Here is a 15319-nt window from a genome sequence, read left to right as displayed (position 1 = left end):
CAAAGATGCAGAGAGACCGTCTGGTTCTGTATAACCTGATGTACCATTTCCTTGACGTCTCAAATCTTGTCCTCTGGGAGAAACACCTTCAGTTGTATTGTGTCCAAGATGAGCCATAGGAATTTAATCCTCTGTCAGTTGCAGATTGGATTTTTTTAAATTCACGATCCAGCTGTAACGTATCAAACGGATAGTGGTCTGAGCATCCCGGATCAACCGATCCAGAGAGCCTTGATAAGGTGGTCATCCAAATATGGTATTATCGTTCCCTCTAACGATCTCCAATTCGCTACCATGACTGCCATGATCTTTGTGAAGACTCTCGGGGCTGATGATAGGCCGAACGGTAGGGCTCTGAACTGGTAATGCATTTTGCCCACTGCAAACCGTAAATAGGCTTGGTGCGGGGTTCAAATTGGGACATGGAGGTACGCAACCTTTATGTCTATGGACACCATGAACTCCCGTTGCTCCAGTCCCGCAATAACTGACTATTGATTCCATCTTAAATCTGTAAACAGTCAGGAATTGATTTAACACCTTTAAATTGAGGATCGGTCTTCACAGACCCATATGGTTTTGGCACTACAAAAAGATTTGAATAAAATCCCATTCCTCTTTGATAAGTCATTACAGGCATAATTACTTCCGTCTGAAGTAACTTTTTAATAGCCGCGTCTAATGCCCTCGCTCTTTGAGGGCACCAAGGAAGGGCTGTCGTAAATAACAGACCGACGTCGGTTCAGAAATTTTATGCTGTATCTCTGGGAAAAAAATATTGTTGATCCAGACTTCTGGTGAGGTTTCGGGCCAGGTGTCCTGAAACCTTTCCAACCGCAGGGAGGTAGTACCATCTTCGAGCTGTGGACTGGGCACGACCTCTGCTTCTAGGATGTTGACTGCCATAACCGCTCCCTCTAGCTCGAAAGGATTGTGACCTAAAATGAGTTGAACACTGGACCAGAGTAATTTCTTCAGACCGGTGGCGTAGTTCTAGGATAAGTGATAGGCAGAAAAGTAGACTTTCCCGCTGTCGCTTGTGAAATCCACTTGTCTAATTCCGGACCAAATAAAGTCTCCCCTACAAAGGGGATAGCCTCCACTGCCTTCTTGGAATTGGAGTCCACTTGCCATTCTCTGAGCCACAGAATCCTTCTGGTCGATATGGTAGACGCCAAGATGCGCAACACTATTCTGCTAGCATCTTTTCTAGCCTGGCAAATATATGTGGCTGACTCCCAGATATGCTCCGCTAGCCGAACTCTCTCTTCATGACTTATCTTCCGCCACTGCCTGAACAATCTGACCAGCCCATGCTACAATAGCCTTATTTACCCAAGCAGTGATAATCGTAGGTCTCTGTGATGCTCCTGCAGCCACAAAGATAGATTTTAGTGCCATATCCAACTTACAATCTGATACCTCTTTTAGGGTAGTACGTTTGGAATCTGCAAGATTGTTTTCTCTGACAGTCTAGCCAGGGAGGCGACTACAATCGGAGGAACCTCCCACTTAGTCATGACTCCCTTGGGCAGTGGGTAATTAGCAGTGATCTAATTGGGAATCTGCAAACGTCTATCTGGCTGCTTCCATGCTTCATCCATTTGTTCCTGGAGCGTCTGAGGAATAGGAAAAACTGCTGTCTGCGCTTTCTGATACTCAAATAGATTAAATGCCTCAGTTTCCTTAACCTCTTCTTCCTTGAAGTTAAGGACCTGTTTTACTGCTTTGATAAGGGAGTCTAACCCCTTGACCTTAGCATCCTCTTCCTGAGGACTGACATCAACTATTGCCTAACCTGACTAACCCTCATCCTCTAAGAGACCCTCCTCCAAATCTTCCTGCAGGAGAGGTAGGGGTCTCTTTACCGCTTTACGCACACTATTCTACCTGTGCAGGCGGAGTTATTGTAATTAGGAATTCCTCCATAGTCTTTGAAAAACCCACAGCCAATCTAAACGTTGCTTGCGGGATTCTACCATTTCCTTAGAAATATCTACCAGGGCATTTTCCCATGACCCGGACAGACCACTGATCGCAGGTTGAGCTTCCATTCCCAAGCTGCCGTTAGTGCTCTTTTTATCACATTTTGAACATACATAGCAAGTTTTTATGGTCTTGGTTGGTGCTTTAGACATGTTGAAAACTCACATCCACACCAAATCAGCAGTACTCTCACCCTATTAGAGTAGGAGGAAAAAGACCGTAGGGATATAGGGAGCAATTAAAAATGTTGAGTCACACAGCTGGAATAATATTAAAAATTAGAATGTTAAAAAAAAAAAAAAAATTAAACCAGCCTGATGTTTACAACCCCCACAGCACCAACTGTTAGAACAGCTTGAGTTGCCCGGGTTGAGAAATTCTGTTGCTCCTCCTCCGCAGGACCTGTCAGTGTCATTTAGAAGAAAAAGGATCAACTTTATAAAAATCACTTTATTTCAGAAAGATCTTGTGAAGCAGAGCACCTATAAATCTCTCTAAATGAGCCTCTGCTTATGTTATGGCTGCAATCCTCCTTGTGGCATCTGACAGAGAATAAGACCTCCCCCATCAGAGAGGACTGCGCACTCTAAATGCGCGCCTGACTAGTAAAAACAAAATTGCTGCAACTGAAATTTTTTATGCACACTGCAGCCCTTACATTGCTGAGTTACCCGACTCCTCCTGCCTCCTTGCTTCTAACCTTCAGCGGGCCCGTCGCGAGACCTGCGGGTGTATGTGCCCAGCGTGGATCTCCTCCACGGCTCACACTTGTGTTCTGGGAGAGCTCTTACCACCTGCTGTCCGCTCCCCCCCGAGCGTCTAACCTAACGTGCGGTCCCGCCACTCCGGAGCCCTGGCTACATGCGGCGCCGGGTTCCCGTACACGCTTCCTCTCAGCATAATAGACGCAGCACTCGCTCCCCCCTCAGTGGGAGAATAAGCACAAGCACTATTAGGAGAGGAAAGCTGCCTTATTGCTCCCTATCCTCCACATTACTCACTGGTCTGTACTTTTCTTAGATCTTCTGTGTGAAATGCTGTTACCTTCCAACGGGATCTTAAGGCCCATACACACTGGTCGATATATTGGCCGTTCTCTTGAACGGTCGATATATTGGCCGTTCTCTTGAACGGCCGATATATCGCGGGACCGTCGGCCAGTGTGTACGGCCGATACGTCTGAACTCAATCGTTCACAGACATATCGCGTCGGCCGCGCAGCACAGCCGACAGCCAATATATCTACCGATATATTGGCGCGTTGCTGTGTGTACGGGGCGGTCGGCCGTACACATGCTGCGGCGGCCGGCGGTGATTGACAGCTGAACAGGGTGGGCGTGTGTACACGCCCGCCCAGTTCATGACGTCAGTCCCCGACGGATCGGGCAGTGTGCTCAACACACTGCCCGATCTGTCCATAGATATATCTGCAGATCAATTGATCTGCAGATATATCTATTAGTGTGTACCCACCTTTAGTCTCACTGGAACTGTTAATACAGTTCTGGAAGCCTTCACCCTCCTTTCAGTAGGTTGGGTCAGCCCACAGATAACCTTAAAAGGGGAAAAAAAAAGAAAAAAAAAGCCTTTCCTGTGCTGCTACCTCCAGCACAATTTTTCAAACTGGAGGGATAGGGGAAGGGGTTCTGGAGGGGCGTGTGCATGAAGGGGGAGGAGCCAGCTGTGCATCATTTTTTGTATTACATTGTGCCACAATCTGGTCTTCAACCTTCACACCCCCAGCTGTCTAAGATCTCCAGTGTCCCCTTGTTGGCCTTCATTTGCAAAATAAAACCCAACCATAAATAAAATAGTGCAAAAAATAAACTGACCTCCATCAGAGTTTCTCTTAAGTTGAGACGCTTTTCTATGAGTTGTCCATGTTCTTTGAGGAACGTACAAAGGAACAAGCTGAGGTTCTGGATGAAATTCTGCTCATCGTCTTTTCCATTAGAATACGCAAGACGAATATTTGTGTTTAAAGGCAGCATCTAAGCACAAACAAAAATAAGATTTTACTTACAGGTAAATCTATTTCTCGTAGTCTGTAGTGGATGCTGGGGACTCCGTAAGGACCATGGGGAATAGACGGGCTCTGCAGGAGACAGGGCACTCTAAGAAAGAATTAGGACTACTGGTGTGCACTGGCTCCTCCCTCTATGTCCCTCCTCCAGACCTCAGTTAAGGAAACTGTGCCCGGAAGAGCTGACAGTACAAGGAAAGGATTTTGGAATCCAGGATAAGACTCAAACCAGCCACACCAATCACACCGTAGAACTTGTGATAACTTACCCAGTTAACAGTATGAACAACAACAGAGCATCAGATAAACCTGATGCAACTATAAAATAACCCTTATTTAAGCAATAACTATATAAAAGTATTGCAGAAGAAGTCCGCACTTGGGACGGGCGCCCAGCATCCACTACGGACTACGAGAAATAGATTTACCGGTAAGTAAAATCTTATTTTCTCTAATGTCCTAGTGGATGCTGGGGACTCCGTAAGGACCATGGGGATTATACCAAAGCTCCCAAACGGGCGGGAGAGTGCGGATAACTCTGCAGCACCGAATGAGCAAACACAAGGTCCTCCTCAGCCAGGGTATCAAACTTGTAGAATTTTGCAAACGTGTTTGAACCCGACCAAGTAGCTGCTTGGCAAAGCTGTAATGCCGAGACCCCTCGGGCAGCCGCCCAAGAAGAGCCCACCTTCCTTGTGGAATGGGCTTTTACAGATTTTGGATGCGGCAATCCAGCCGCAGAATGAGCCTGCTGAATCGTGTTACAGATCCAGCGAGCAATAGTTTGCTTTGTAACAGGAGCACCCAGCTTGTTGGATGCATACAGGACAAACAGCGAGTCAGTTTTCCTGACTCCAACCGTTCTGGCTACATAAAGCTTCAAAGCCCTGACTACATCTAGTAACTTGGAATCCTCCAAGTCACGAGTAGCCGCAGGCACCACAATAGGTTGGTTCAAATGAAACGATGACACCACCTTCGGCAGAAATTGCGGACGAGTCCGTAATTCTGCCCTGTCCATATGGAAAACCAGATAGGGGCTTTTACATGACAAAGCCGCCAATTCTGACACACGCCTAGCCGAAGCTAAGGCCAATAGCATGACCACTTTCCACGTGAGATACTTTAACTCCACGGTTTTAAGTGGCTCAAACCAGTGAGATTTCAGGAAACTCAACACCACGTTAAGATCCCAAGGTGCCACTGGTGGCACAAAAGGGGGCTGAATATGCAGCACTCCCCTTACAAACGTCTGAACCTCAGGAAGTGAAGCCAGATCCTTTTGAAAGAAAATGGATAGGGCCGAAATCTGGACCTTTATGGACCCTAATTTTAAGCCCATAGTCACTCCCGACTGTAGGAAGTGAAGGAAACGGCCCAGCTGGAATTCCTCTGTAGGGGCCTTCCTGGCCTCACACCAAGCAACATATTTTCGCCATATACGGTGATAATGTTTTGCTGTCACGTCCTTCCTAGCCTTTATCAGCGTAGGAATAACTTCATCCGGAATGCCTTTTTCCGCTTGGATCCGGCGTTCAACCGCCATGCCGTCAAATGCAGCCGCGGTAAGTCTTGGAACAGACAGGGCACCTGTTGCAACAGATCCTGTCTGAGAGGCAGAGGCCATGGGTCCTCTGTGAGCATTTCTTGCAGTTCTGGGTACCAAGTCCTTCTTGGCCAATCCGGAACAATGATTATTGTTCTCACTCCTCTTTTTCTTACGATTCTCAGTACCTTGGGTATGAGAGGAAGAGGAGGAAACACATAAACCGACTGGAACACCCACGGTGTCACTAGTGCGTCCACAGCTATCGCCTGAGGGTCTTCTTGACCTGGCGCAATACCTTTGTAGCTTTTTGTTGAGGCGGGATGCCATCATGTCCACCTGTGGCAGTTTCCATCGATTTGTAATCTGTGTGAAGACTTCTCAATGAAGTCCCCACTCTCCCGGGTGGAGGTCGTGTCTGCTGAGGAAGTCTGCTTCCCAGTTGTCCACTCCCGGAATGAACACTGCTGACAGTGCTTGCACGTGATTCTCCACCCAGCGAAGAATTCTGGTGGCTTCTGCCATCGCCACCCTGCTTCTTGTGCCGCCCTGGCGGTTTACATGAGCCACCGCGGTGATGTTGTCTGACTGAATCAGCACCGGTTGGTTGCGAAGCAGAGGCTCCGCTTGACTCAGGGCGTTGTATATGGCCCTTAGTTCCAGGATATTGATGTGCAGACAAGTCTCCTGCCTTGACCACAGCGCCTGGAAGTTTCTTCCCTGAGTGACTGCCCCCCCACCCTCGGAGGCTTGCATCCGTGGTCACCAGGACCCAGTCCTGTATGCCGAACCTGCGGCCCTCGAGAAGGTGAGCACTCTGCAGCCACCACAGAAGAGACAGCCTGGCCCTGGGGGATAGGGTGATCAGCCGATGCATCTGAAGATGCGATCCGGACCACTTGTCCAACAGATCCCACTGAAAGGTCCTCGCATGGAACCTGCCGAAGGGAATGGCTTCGTATGACGCCACCATCTTTCCCAGGACTCGCGTGCATTGATGCACCGACACCCGTTTTGGTTTTAAGAGGTCTCTGACCAGAGTCACGAGCTCCTGGGCCTTCTCCTCCGGGAGAAACACCTTCTTCTGGTCTGTGTCCAGAATCATGCCCAGGAAGGGCAGTCTCGTCGTAGGAATCAGCTGCGACTTTGGAATATTCAGAATCCAGCCGTGCTGTTGTAACACCTCCCGAGAGTGTGCTACGCTGATCAGCAACTGCTCTCTGGACCTCGCCTTTATGAGATCGTCCAAGTATGGGATAATTGTAACTCCTTTCTTCCGCAGAAGCACCATCATTTCTGCCATTACCTTGGTAAATATTCTCGGTGCCGTGGACAGACCAAACGGTAACGTCTGGAATTGGTAATGACAGTCCTGTACCACAAATCTAAGGTACTCCTGATGAGGTGGATAAATGGGGACATGCAGGTAAGCATCCTTTATGTCCAGAGACACCATAAAATCCCCCTCTTCCAGGCTCGCAATAACCGCCCTGAGCGATTCCATCTTGAACTTGAACCTTTTCAGGTAAATGTTCAGGGATTTTAAATTCAATATGGGTCTGACCGAACCGTCCGGTTTCGGAACCACAAACATTGTGGAATAGTAACCCCTTCCCTGTTGAGGGAGGGGAACCTGTACCACCACCTGCTGGAGATATAATTTGTGAATTGCCGCTAACACTACTTCCCTTTCTATGGGGGAAGCTGGCAGGGCCGATTTGAGGTAACGGTGAGGGGGCATCACTTCGAATTCCAGCTTGTATCCCTGAGACACAATCTGTATAGTCCAGGGATCCACCTGTGAGCGAACCCACTGGTGGCTGAAATTTCGGAGACGCGCCCCCACCGCTCCTGGCTCCACTTGTGGAGCCCCAGCGTCATGCGGTGGATTTAGTGGAAGCCGGGGAGGACTTCTGTTCCTGGGAACTAGCTGTATTGTGCAGTTTCTTTCCTCTACCCCTGCCTCTGGCAAGAAAAGACGCACCTCGGACTTTCTTGCCTCTTTGCGATCGAAAGGACTGCATTTGGTAATACGGTGCTTTCTTCGGTTGTGAGGGAATATATGGCAAAAAATTTGACTTCCCAGCCGTAGCTGTGGAAACTAGGTCCGAGAGACCGTCCCCAAACAATTCCTCAACCTTATAAGGTAAAACCTCCATGTGCTTTTTTGAGTCGGCATCACCTGTCCATTGCCGAGTCCACAGTACCCTTCTGGCAGAAATTGACATTGCATTTATTCTAGAGCCCAGTAGGCAAATGTCTCTCTGGGCATCCCTCATATATAGGACAGCGTCTTTTATATGCCCCAGGGTCAGTAATATAGTATCCTCGTCCAAGGTATCAAGTTCCTCAGACAGAGTATCTGTCCATGCTGCTACAGCACTGCACATCCAGGCCTACGCAATTGCCGGCCTCAGTAGGGTACCTGAATGTGTATAAACGGACTTCAGAATACCTTCCTGCTTCCTATCCGCAGGATCCTTTAGGTAGGCCGTATCCTGTGACGGCAGGGCCACCTTCTTAGATAAGAGTGTCAAAGCTTTGTCTACCCTAGGGGAGGATTCCCAGCGTAACCTGTTCGTTGGCGGGAAAGGATACGCCATAAGTAACCGTTTGGAAATCTGCACTTTCCTATCAGGAGAATCCCAAGCTTTTTCACATAACTCATTTAACTCATGTGAAGGGGGAAAGGTCACTTCTTGCCTTTTTTCCCCAAACATATAAACCCTCTTGTCAGGGACCGGGTTTACCTCTGAAATGTGCAATACATCCTTCATAGCTATAATCATGTAGCGGATGGCTTTAGCCATTTTAGGCTGCAACTTTGCATCATCGCCATCGGAGTCAGAATCCGTGTCGATATCTGTGTCAACAATCTGGGATAGTGGGCGCTTCTGAGACCCTGACGGCCTCTGCGCTGTAGGATCAGGCATGGGTTGAGACCCTGACTGTCCCAAGGCTTCAGCTTTATCCAACCTTTTATGCAAGGAGTTTACATTATCATTTAACACCTTCCACATATCCATCCAATCAGGTGTCGGCGCCGACCCCACATTCATCTGCACCTGCTCTGCTTCCACATAGCCTTCCTCGTCAAACATGTCGACACAATCGTACCGACACACCACACACACAGGGGATGCTCTATTTGAGGACAGAACCCCCACAAGGCCTTTTGGAGAGACAGAGAGAGTATGCCAGCACACACCCCAGCGCTATATAACCCAGGAATTACACAGTAACTTAGTGTTTACCCAGTAGCTGCTGTATTCGTGAATTTGCGCTAAATTTATGTGCCCCCCCTCTCTTTTTACCCTCTTTCTACCGTGATTCTGCAGGGGAGAGCCTGGGGAGCTTCCTCTCAGCGGAGCTGTGGAGAGAAAATGGCACTGGTGAGTGCTGAGGAAGAAGCCCCGCCCCATCAGCGGCGGGCTTCTGTCCCGCGATTTTGTGAAAAATAATGGTGGGGGCTCATGCATATATACAGTGCCCAGCTGTATATATGCTCTATTTTGCCAGGAGGTACTCAATTGCTGCCCAGGGCGCCCCCCCCTGCACCCTACAGTGACCGGAGTGTGTGGGTTAGTGTGGCAGCAATGGCGCACAGCTGCAGTGCTGTGCGCTACCTCATATGAAGACAGAAGTCTTCTGCCGCCGATTTTGATGTCTTCTTGCTTCACTCGCCGGCTTCTGTCTCTGCGAGGGGGACGGCGGTGTGGCTCCGGGAACGGACGACCAAGGGTGAGTTCCTGTGTTCGATCCCTCTGGAGCTAATAGTGTCCAGTAGCCTAAGAAGCGCAACCTATCCGCAGTTAGTAGGTTTGCTTCTCTCCCCTCAGTCCCACGTAGCAGAGAGTCTGTTGCCAGCAGACCTCTCTGAAAATAAAAAAATCCTAATAAAATACTTTATTAGCAAGCTCAGGAGAGCTCACTAAAGTGCACCTAGCTCTGACAGGGCACAGATTCTAACTTAGGTCTGGAGGAGGAACATAGAGGGAGGAGCCAGTGCACACCAGTAGTCCTAATTCTTTCTTAGAGTGCCCTGTCTCCTGCGGAGCCCGTCTATTCCCCATGGTCCTTACGGAGTCCCCAGCATCCACTAGGACGTTAGAGAAATAAGCAATAATCAAAATGGTTAAATATTTTTTAATTTAAATTGCTTTCTAGGACTTCATATTATGGCTACAGTCATTAAAGTTTCATTAAGTGGGTCTTAATGTTAGAAGTATTTCTGCTACAGATTGTAAATTAGTAGTAATCTATCTCTCTGGTTAACATTATTATATAAAACAGTGAACACATTACAAACGCCATTCATGGATGGAAACAGGTTTACAGTACTAATGGACAAGTCTTACCTGCTTTAACTGCATCATTGTCAGTGTAAAAAGGGTTACAAACTGCTCTTCATATTGGCTTACACTGACGCCAGCTATTTCAGTGAGACACTTTAAAGACACGTTTCTGAACATTGGAACATTTAAAAACTGTAACAAAGAAAAAAAAAAATATATATATATATATATATATATAAATATAGCATGTGACCAGTTCAATTATAAACAGCTTGCAGACAACTTATTTTGGCATTATATATTAAGAAGGGTACCTTATATATTAGTGTGCTGATCAGTTTGGTTTCAAATATGTATCCCAGTGGTATCCAGTTAAGAAATCTTAGAAGCGTTTCCAAAGTTGCATGAACAAGTGGCGCATTTTGCGAGTTTTCCTTTATACAATTTAGAGAGGAAACAGGACATTTATATCTTGAGTCAGCGATACTTACTAAAATCAATATTCCCATTGCAAATGTTACAGACATCCATTTTAACATGGTACAAAGTCGTGCACATATTACTTCTTTAGGACAGTAATGGAATCTGATAAAGATTAGGAAGCTTAATGCCCCCATACATTACTGCGATTTGTCTGAGGCACATGTCAGATCAGATTGCCATTGAACTCCCCCGGCAGTGCTTCCATCCAATTTGGTAATTGATGTGCCATTTTCACATGCGATAAATCGCATGCTGCTGCGTGGGTGGTTGGGAGCATCCAGAGAAAAGCCACTCAAGTGAAGACATCCGAGCAATCATGTGTGATATCACAGGTGCTAAAAACCTAGCCGCGATTCTCATTTATCCTATGTGCAGCACATCCGACCACTGACACAGCCTCAAAGCGCACGGGTCTGCGCTTAGGATCAGATGTCAAACACCTGCGATTTGACCAGTTTTTACCAGTTATGTCGGAATCGGGTGAAAAGAAGCCATAACGGACAAGTGTATGGCCAGCTTTAGAATGCAATGATAAATTATAATGGCTTTAAGTATTTACCAATCTCCATGCATTTATGCTGAACAATCATACAAAGCTGTGTGCTAAGTCTGGATACATTCACTGTAAGTCAAATTCATAGATCCAGACATAAGTCATAAGAAACCAGAGTGCCTAATTATTTATTAATATTAAGTTAACTATGTCATCTACATTGAACGGACACTTACCATTACAAACTGGCAAAGTTGAAATATCTTTGAAAATTCATTACACATACTGCAAAACAGTAAAGCACCAAAAAGGTCAGTAAAAAGAAGTGAATTAGCAGAAAGAATGGCTAAAGACATTCAGTCAAGTACTGCTGTCAAACAAGTAACAAGATCTGAAGAATAACAGTTTTGGAAGTTGTAGCATTAAATTACCAAACAAATCCATATAGATTTCAAAGAAAAGGACCTGGAATTAGGAGGATTATTTTAACCAATAGTTTCCCAGTAAAGCTCATTTAGTTTTACAAGTCAACTAAATGCAAGTTATAAAATCAGGCTTTAAATTATGGTTTATGCCATTATTTAAGATATTTTCATGGAACCCATATATGCAATGAAATCACTGTGGCTGTCAAACAACTATTTGTACATAAAGAACACTCACTATTAGAGTACTATAGTTAAGTGAACAAACCGCTCCTCCCCCCCAACAAAAGGAAAAACATGACCAAATGGCGGGACAGAACATTTTTAACAGATTATTATTCCATTTGAAATATTTGCATATATTTACCTGTCTTTTAAATGTTTGGCTTTTACTTGTGTGATTTGTCCACTGGAAAAGTCAAAAACTTCTTCACTTAAAAGTTTCAAAATGACCATGTTGTTCTGGCAGAGACTCTCGCTGGTTTTACTGGCTCCTACAATGTCGCTGATGAATGTGGGCCAGTGCTTAGGCCATTCCTGTTTCAGGATCTGCAAGTTACACGGCATTTCATTAGATATGGTTAATGTGCTGAAATGTCATTTACAAAGCCTTCAACACCAATCTTTGTACACTTATTTGCAACTCACCTGAACAAGGATCATGTTCAGTTTACCAATGTACACATTCTCTTTCTAGAAGAGAAACACAAATTACAGCAAGGTTTTTACAGTCCGGCTTCACTTAATACCAATTTCTAGGTGTCTTTACAGGTGCGTACTTACCTCAACACATGTCGCATCTGAAGAGGTCTTAATTATCAGTCCAACAACATATTTCTTTATGCCTAACATGGAAAGATCAGAAATACATTTTCAAGTACGTCCAATAAGGAGTTAAAGGGAGAACAAACTTGGAATTCATAAAACAAGTATTACAAACACCCTTTGTTTAGAACAACTGAAAGCAATCCACTTTTGCAGGACACTGCTGAAGTTGGCGGTATAGAGGGTGCTGGAAAAGGCATTAAATGAAAAGCTTCAAACATGTTTGAATTCTAAGTTCCTCCCCTCTATTAGCCTCCACCAATGGATGCTCAGTTTCTTTAGTTTGATAGAGTAAACACTTTTCAGTTGTATGCTCAGGCAGCAAACTTTACTGTATTCAGCTTTCATTTTCATGTAATAACTGAAGTGTTCTCGCGCTCTCTGCCAGCACCAAGTACTCCGTTAATGCTCACGGAGGGCACACGGGTTATATAAAAGGTTTGGAAACCATGGATGGAAACCCAGTGAATGTGCTTAACTTCACAGGACCACACTAAACTACAGCAGCGAACAAGCCGAGTGATGCAGTCACCAACGCGGGTCTCAACACATCCAGACTCTCGGCATGGGTGTAAAAAGACAATTCTGGCTAAAATCCTAGGATGTAGATATGTTTTTTACAGTTTGCGCTTTTGTTTTACGAAGAATATGCAAGAAACTTTTTCCACGGACTACTCCTTTGCCCAGCACAGAGATAAACAAATGGGTAAGCAGGCATGGCCAGGCAATAATCTAGGTCTCAAATCAGGCAAAACGCAGACTGTATAACAAGGTTCCTCTCCATCCAGGGAAACATGAAGTAGGAAAATATCTGCTATTCTGAGACACAATTAATCTTCAGATTTGGGGATAAGAAGCATTACAGAAGGAAGTAATGACTACGGTGTTTAATTACAAAGTTTCGGGTTGTTAAACAGCGCTTGTGATCTCGTTTATGCTCGATATTTAAAAGGGCAATGCTTTTACTAATGAAACTTAGAAGTGTAAAAGTATTGTCCTTTTAAATATTGTTTTAATATAAGACCAGAAGTGCCGGATTTTACAAACCAATGCTCCGTAAATAAACACCTACAGCTATATTAGGGACTCCATATAGTCCGTTACAAGTTAAGGTACCAGGAAGTTGGCATTCAGAGGGCCATTCAGTAATCTGTCAAAGGACACAGTTCAGAGATCTACCCTGTGGTTTGGCCACATAGCCTTGGGAATTAACTTAAACTGTTTATTATACAAGTTCTTTAGTGGTTGAAGTAATAACAGTTGTAAGCTTCTGATGTAACTAAGCACTCCTTCATACCCATTAGCATCTGAGAAAATATCTGGAAGCATTCGGATTTGGACAACTTAATCGGTCCTATATTGCATGACGCTTCTGGGAGGATAGTACCTTGTGTTAGTGGCAGTGCAGGTGCATACACCAACCCTAGCCTAGTGGTGTTGCTGAAGAGAAACTCTTAGTAGAGAAACCCATCTTCCCAAATGGGATTGGACAATTGTGCCTACAGATGCCAGCCTGCAGAGATAAGAAATGATGACTCTGTATCGGAGACTGCAGAGACTTTGGTTCCACAACAAAGCATGTTTGGTTCCTCTTGAGGAGCAGGACCATTCAAGTCACATTTGACCATCCCATGGCTGTGACAAATAAACCACCAACACAGAACCAGGAACTATTGATTCTGCGAAGGAGTGATCCGTCCAACCCATCTACATTGTGTACAGGGGTGTGGGTCACAAAGGTCAAAGGTGGGGTCTTAAAGTTCAACTACACAGTGGCTTATGTCATAACACTAACACGAAAGTACCATCAAGTGTACATTACTCTCAAACCTCAATATTTCATAGGGACCTAAAAAAGGGAGATTTATGGCAGATTTACCATAGTTAAAACTCGTTCTGCGAGGTACACTGGGTTCCACAGGGAATACATTGGGGTGTAAAGTTGGATTTTGATCCGAGACACCAACAGGCTAAAGCTTTGACTGTTCCCAGGATGCATTGCAACGTCTCCTCTATAACCCCGCCTCCGGACACTGGAGCGCAGTTTCGTTAACCAGTCCAAAGAAGTAGCAGGTAAAAGACGGCAGATGTTAGTCACATAGAACTACATTCTCACGACAGGAGAAGGGACCAGCGGCTAATGCCATACAAACCCAAAGAAGCTAAGTGCGTCAGGGTGGGCGCCCTGTGGAACCCAGTGTACCTCACAGAAAGAGACTTAACTATGGTAAGTCTACCATAAACCTACTTTTGTGCAGCGGGGTATACTGGGTTCCACAGGAAATACATCGGGGGGGGGGGGGGGGGGGGGGGAGAGAGTGTCCTAAAGCAGTTCCTCATGGGAGTGTACGCACCGTAGTGGGCACAAGAACCCGGCGTCCAAAGGAAGCATCCTGGGAGGCAGAAGTATCAAAGGCATAGAACCTAATGAACATGTTCACTGAGGACCACGTAGCCGCCTTGCACAATTGTTCAGCGGACACGCCTCGGAAGGCCGCCCAAGAAGGTCCAACAGACAGAGTAGAATGGGCTTTGATAGCAGCAGGAGCTGGGAGTCCAGCTTGCACATAGGCTTGTGCAATCACTATTCTAATCCATCTGGCCAAGGTTTGTTTATTCGCAGGCCAGCCACGTTTGTTAAAGCCAAAAAGTACAAAAAGGGTATCTGACCTCCTGATAGAGGCAGTCCTCTCCACGTACATACAGAGAGCCCGTACAACATCCAAAGACCGTTCTTTGGAGGACAAATCAGAAGAGATAAAAGCCGGAACCACAATCTCTTGGTTAAGGTGGAAGTATGACACCACCTTAGGTAGGTAACTGGGGCAAGTTCTAAGAACTGCCCGGTCACTGTGAAAAATCAAAAACAGTGGACGACAGGACAAAGCACTTAAGTCCGACACCCTCCTAGCAGAGGGCAATAGCCAGCAGAAACACGACCTTAAGCGCAAGGCATTTAAGGTCCACAGACTCAAGAGGCTCAAATGGAGACTCTTGCAGGGCATTTAAATCAACAGACAGAACCCATGGAGCCACAGGAGGGACATAGGGAGGCTGAATCCGTAAAACACCCTGAGTGAAAGTATGAATATCAGGAATAGACGCAATTTTCCTCTGAAACCACACCGACAAGGCAGATATATGAACCTTGAGGGAGGCCAGACGAAGGCCTAAGTCTAGGCCTTATTGCATAAAAGCCAAAAGTCTGGAAGTTCTGAACGAGTATGCATCATAATTCTTAGC

At 45.8% G+C, this 15319-nt stretch overlaps 1 protein-coding gene across 1 annotated transcript in view; it reads right to left on the bottom strand.

The window, feature by feature from the left end:
* The window catches only part of XPO1 (exportin 1), a 232646-nt gene that overhangs the window by 93672 nt on the left and 123655 nt on the right, over positions 1-15319 (bottom strand). Inside the window, exons 5-11 of the mRNA XM_063918496.1 lie at positions 12035-12096; positions 11900-11944; positions 11619-11800; positions 11063-11111; positions 10165-10284; positions 9914-10042; positions 3819-3977 (exon numbers count right to left, since the gene is read on the bottom strand). Coding sequence (XP_063774566.1) covers positions 3819-3977; positions 9914-10042; positions 10165-10284; positions 11063-11111; positions 11619-11800; positions 11900-11944; positions 12035-12096 — 746 coding nt within the window. The remainder of the gene's footprint in view (positions 1-3818; positions 3978-9913; positions 10043-10164; positions 10285-11062; positions 11112-11618; positions 11801-11899; positions 11945-12034; positions 12097-15319) is intronic.

Source organism: Pseudophryne corroboree, chromosome 4, assembly GCF_028390025.1.
Source record: "Pseudophryne corroboree isolate aPseCor3 chromosome 4, aPseCor3.hap2, whole genome shotgun sequence".
NCBI lineage: Eukaryota > Metazoa > Chordata > Amphibia > Anura > Myobatrachidae > Pseudophryne > Pseudophryne corroboree.
The sequence above is the reverse complement of the archived record's forward strand: the minus strand, read 5'-3'. Positions and strand labels throughout refer to the sequence as shown.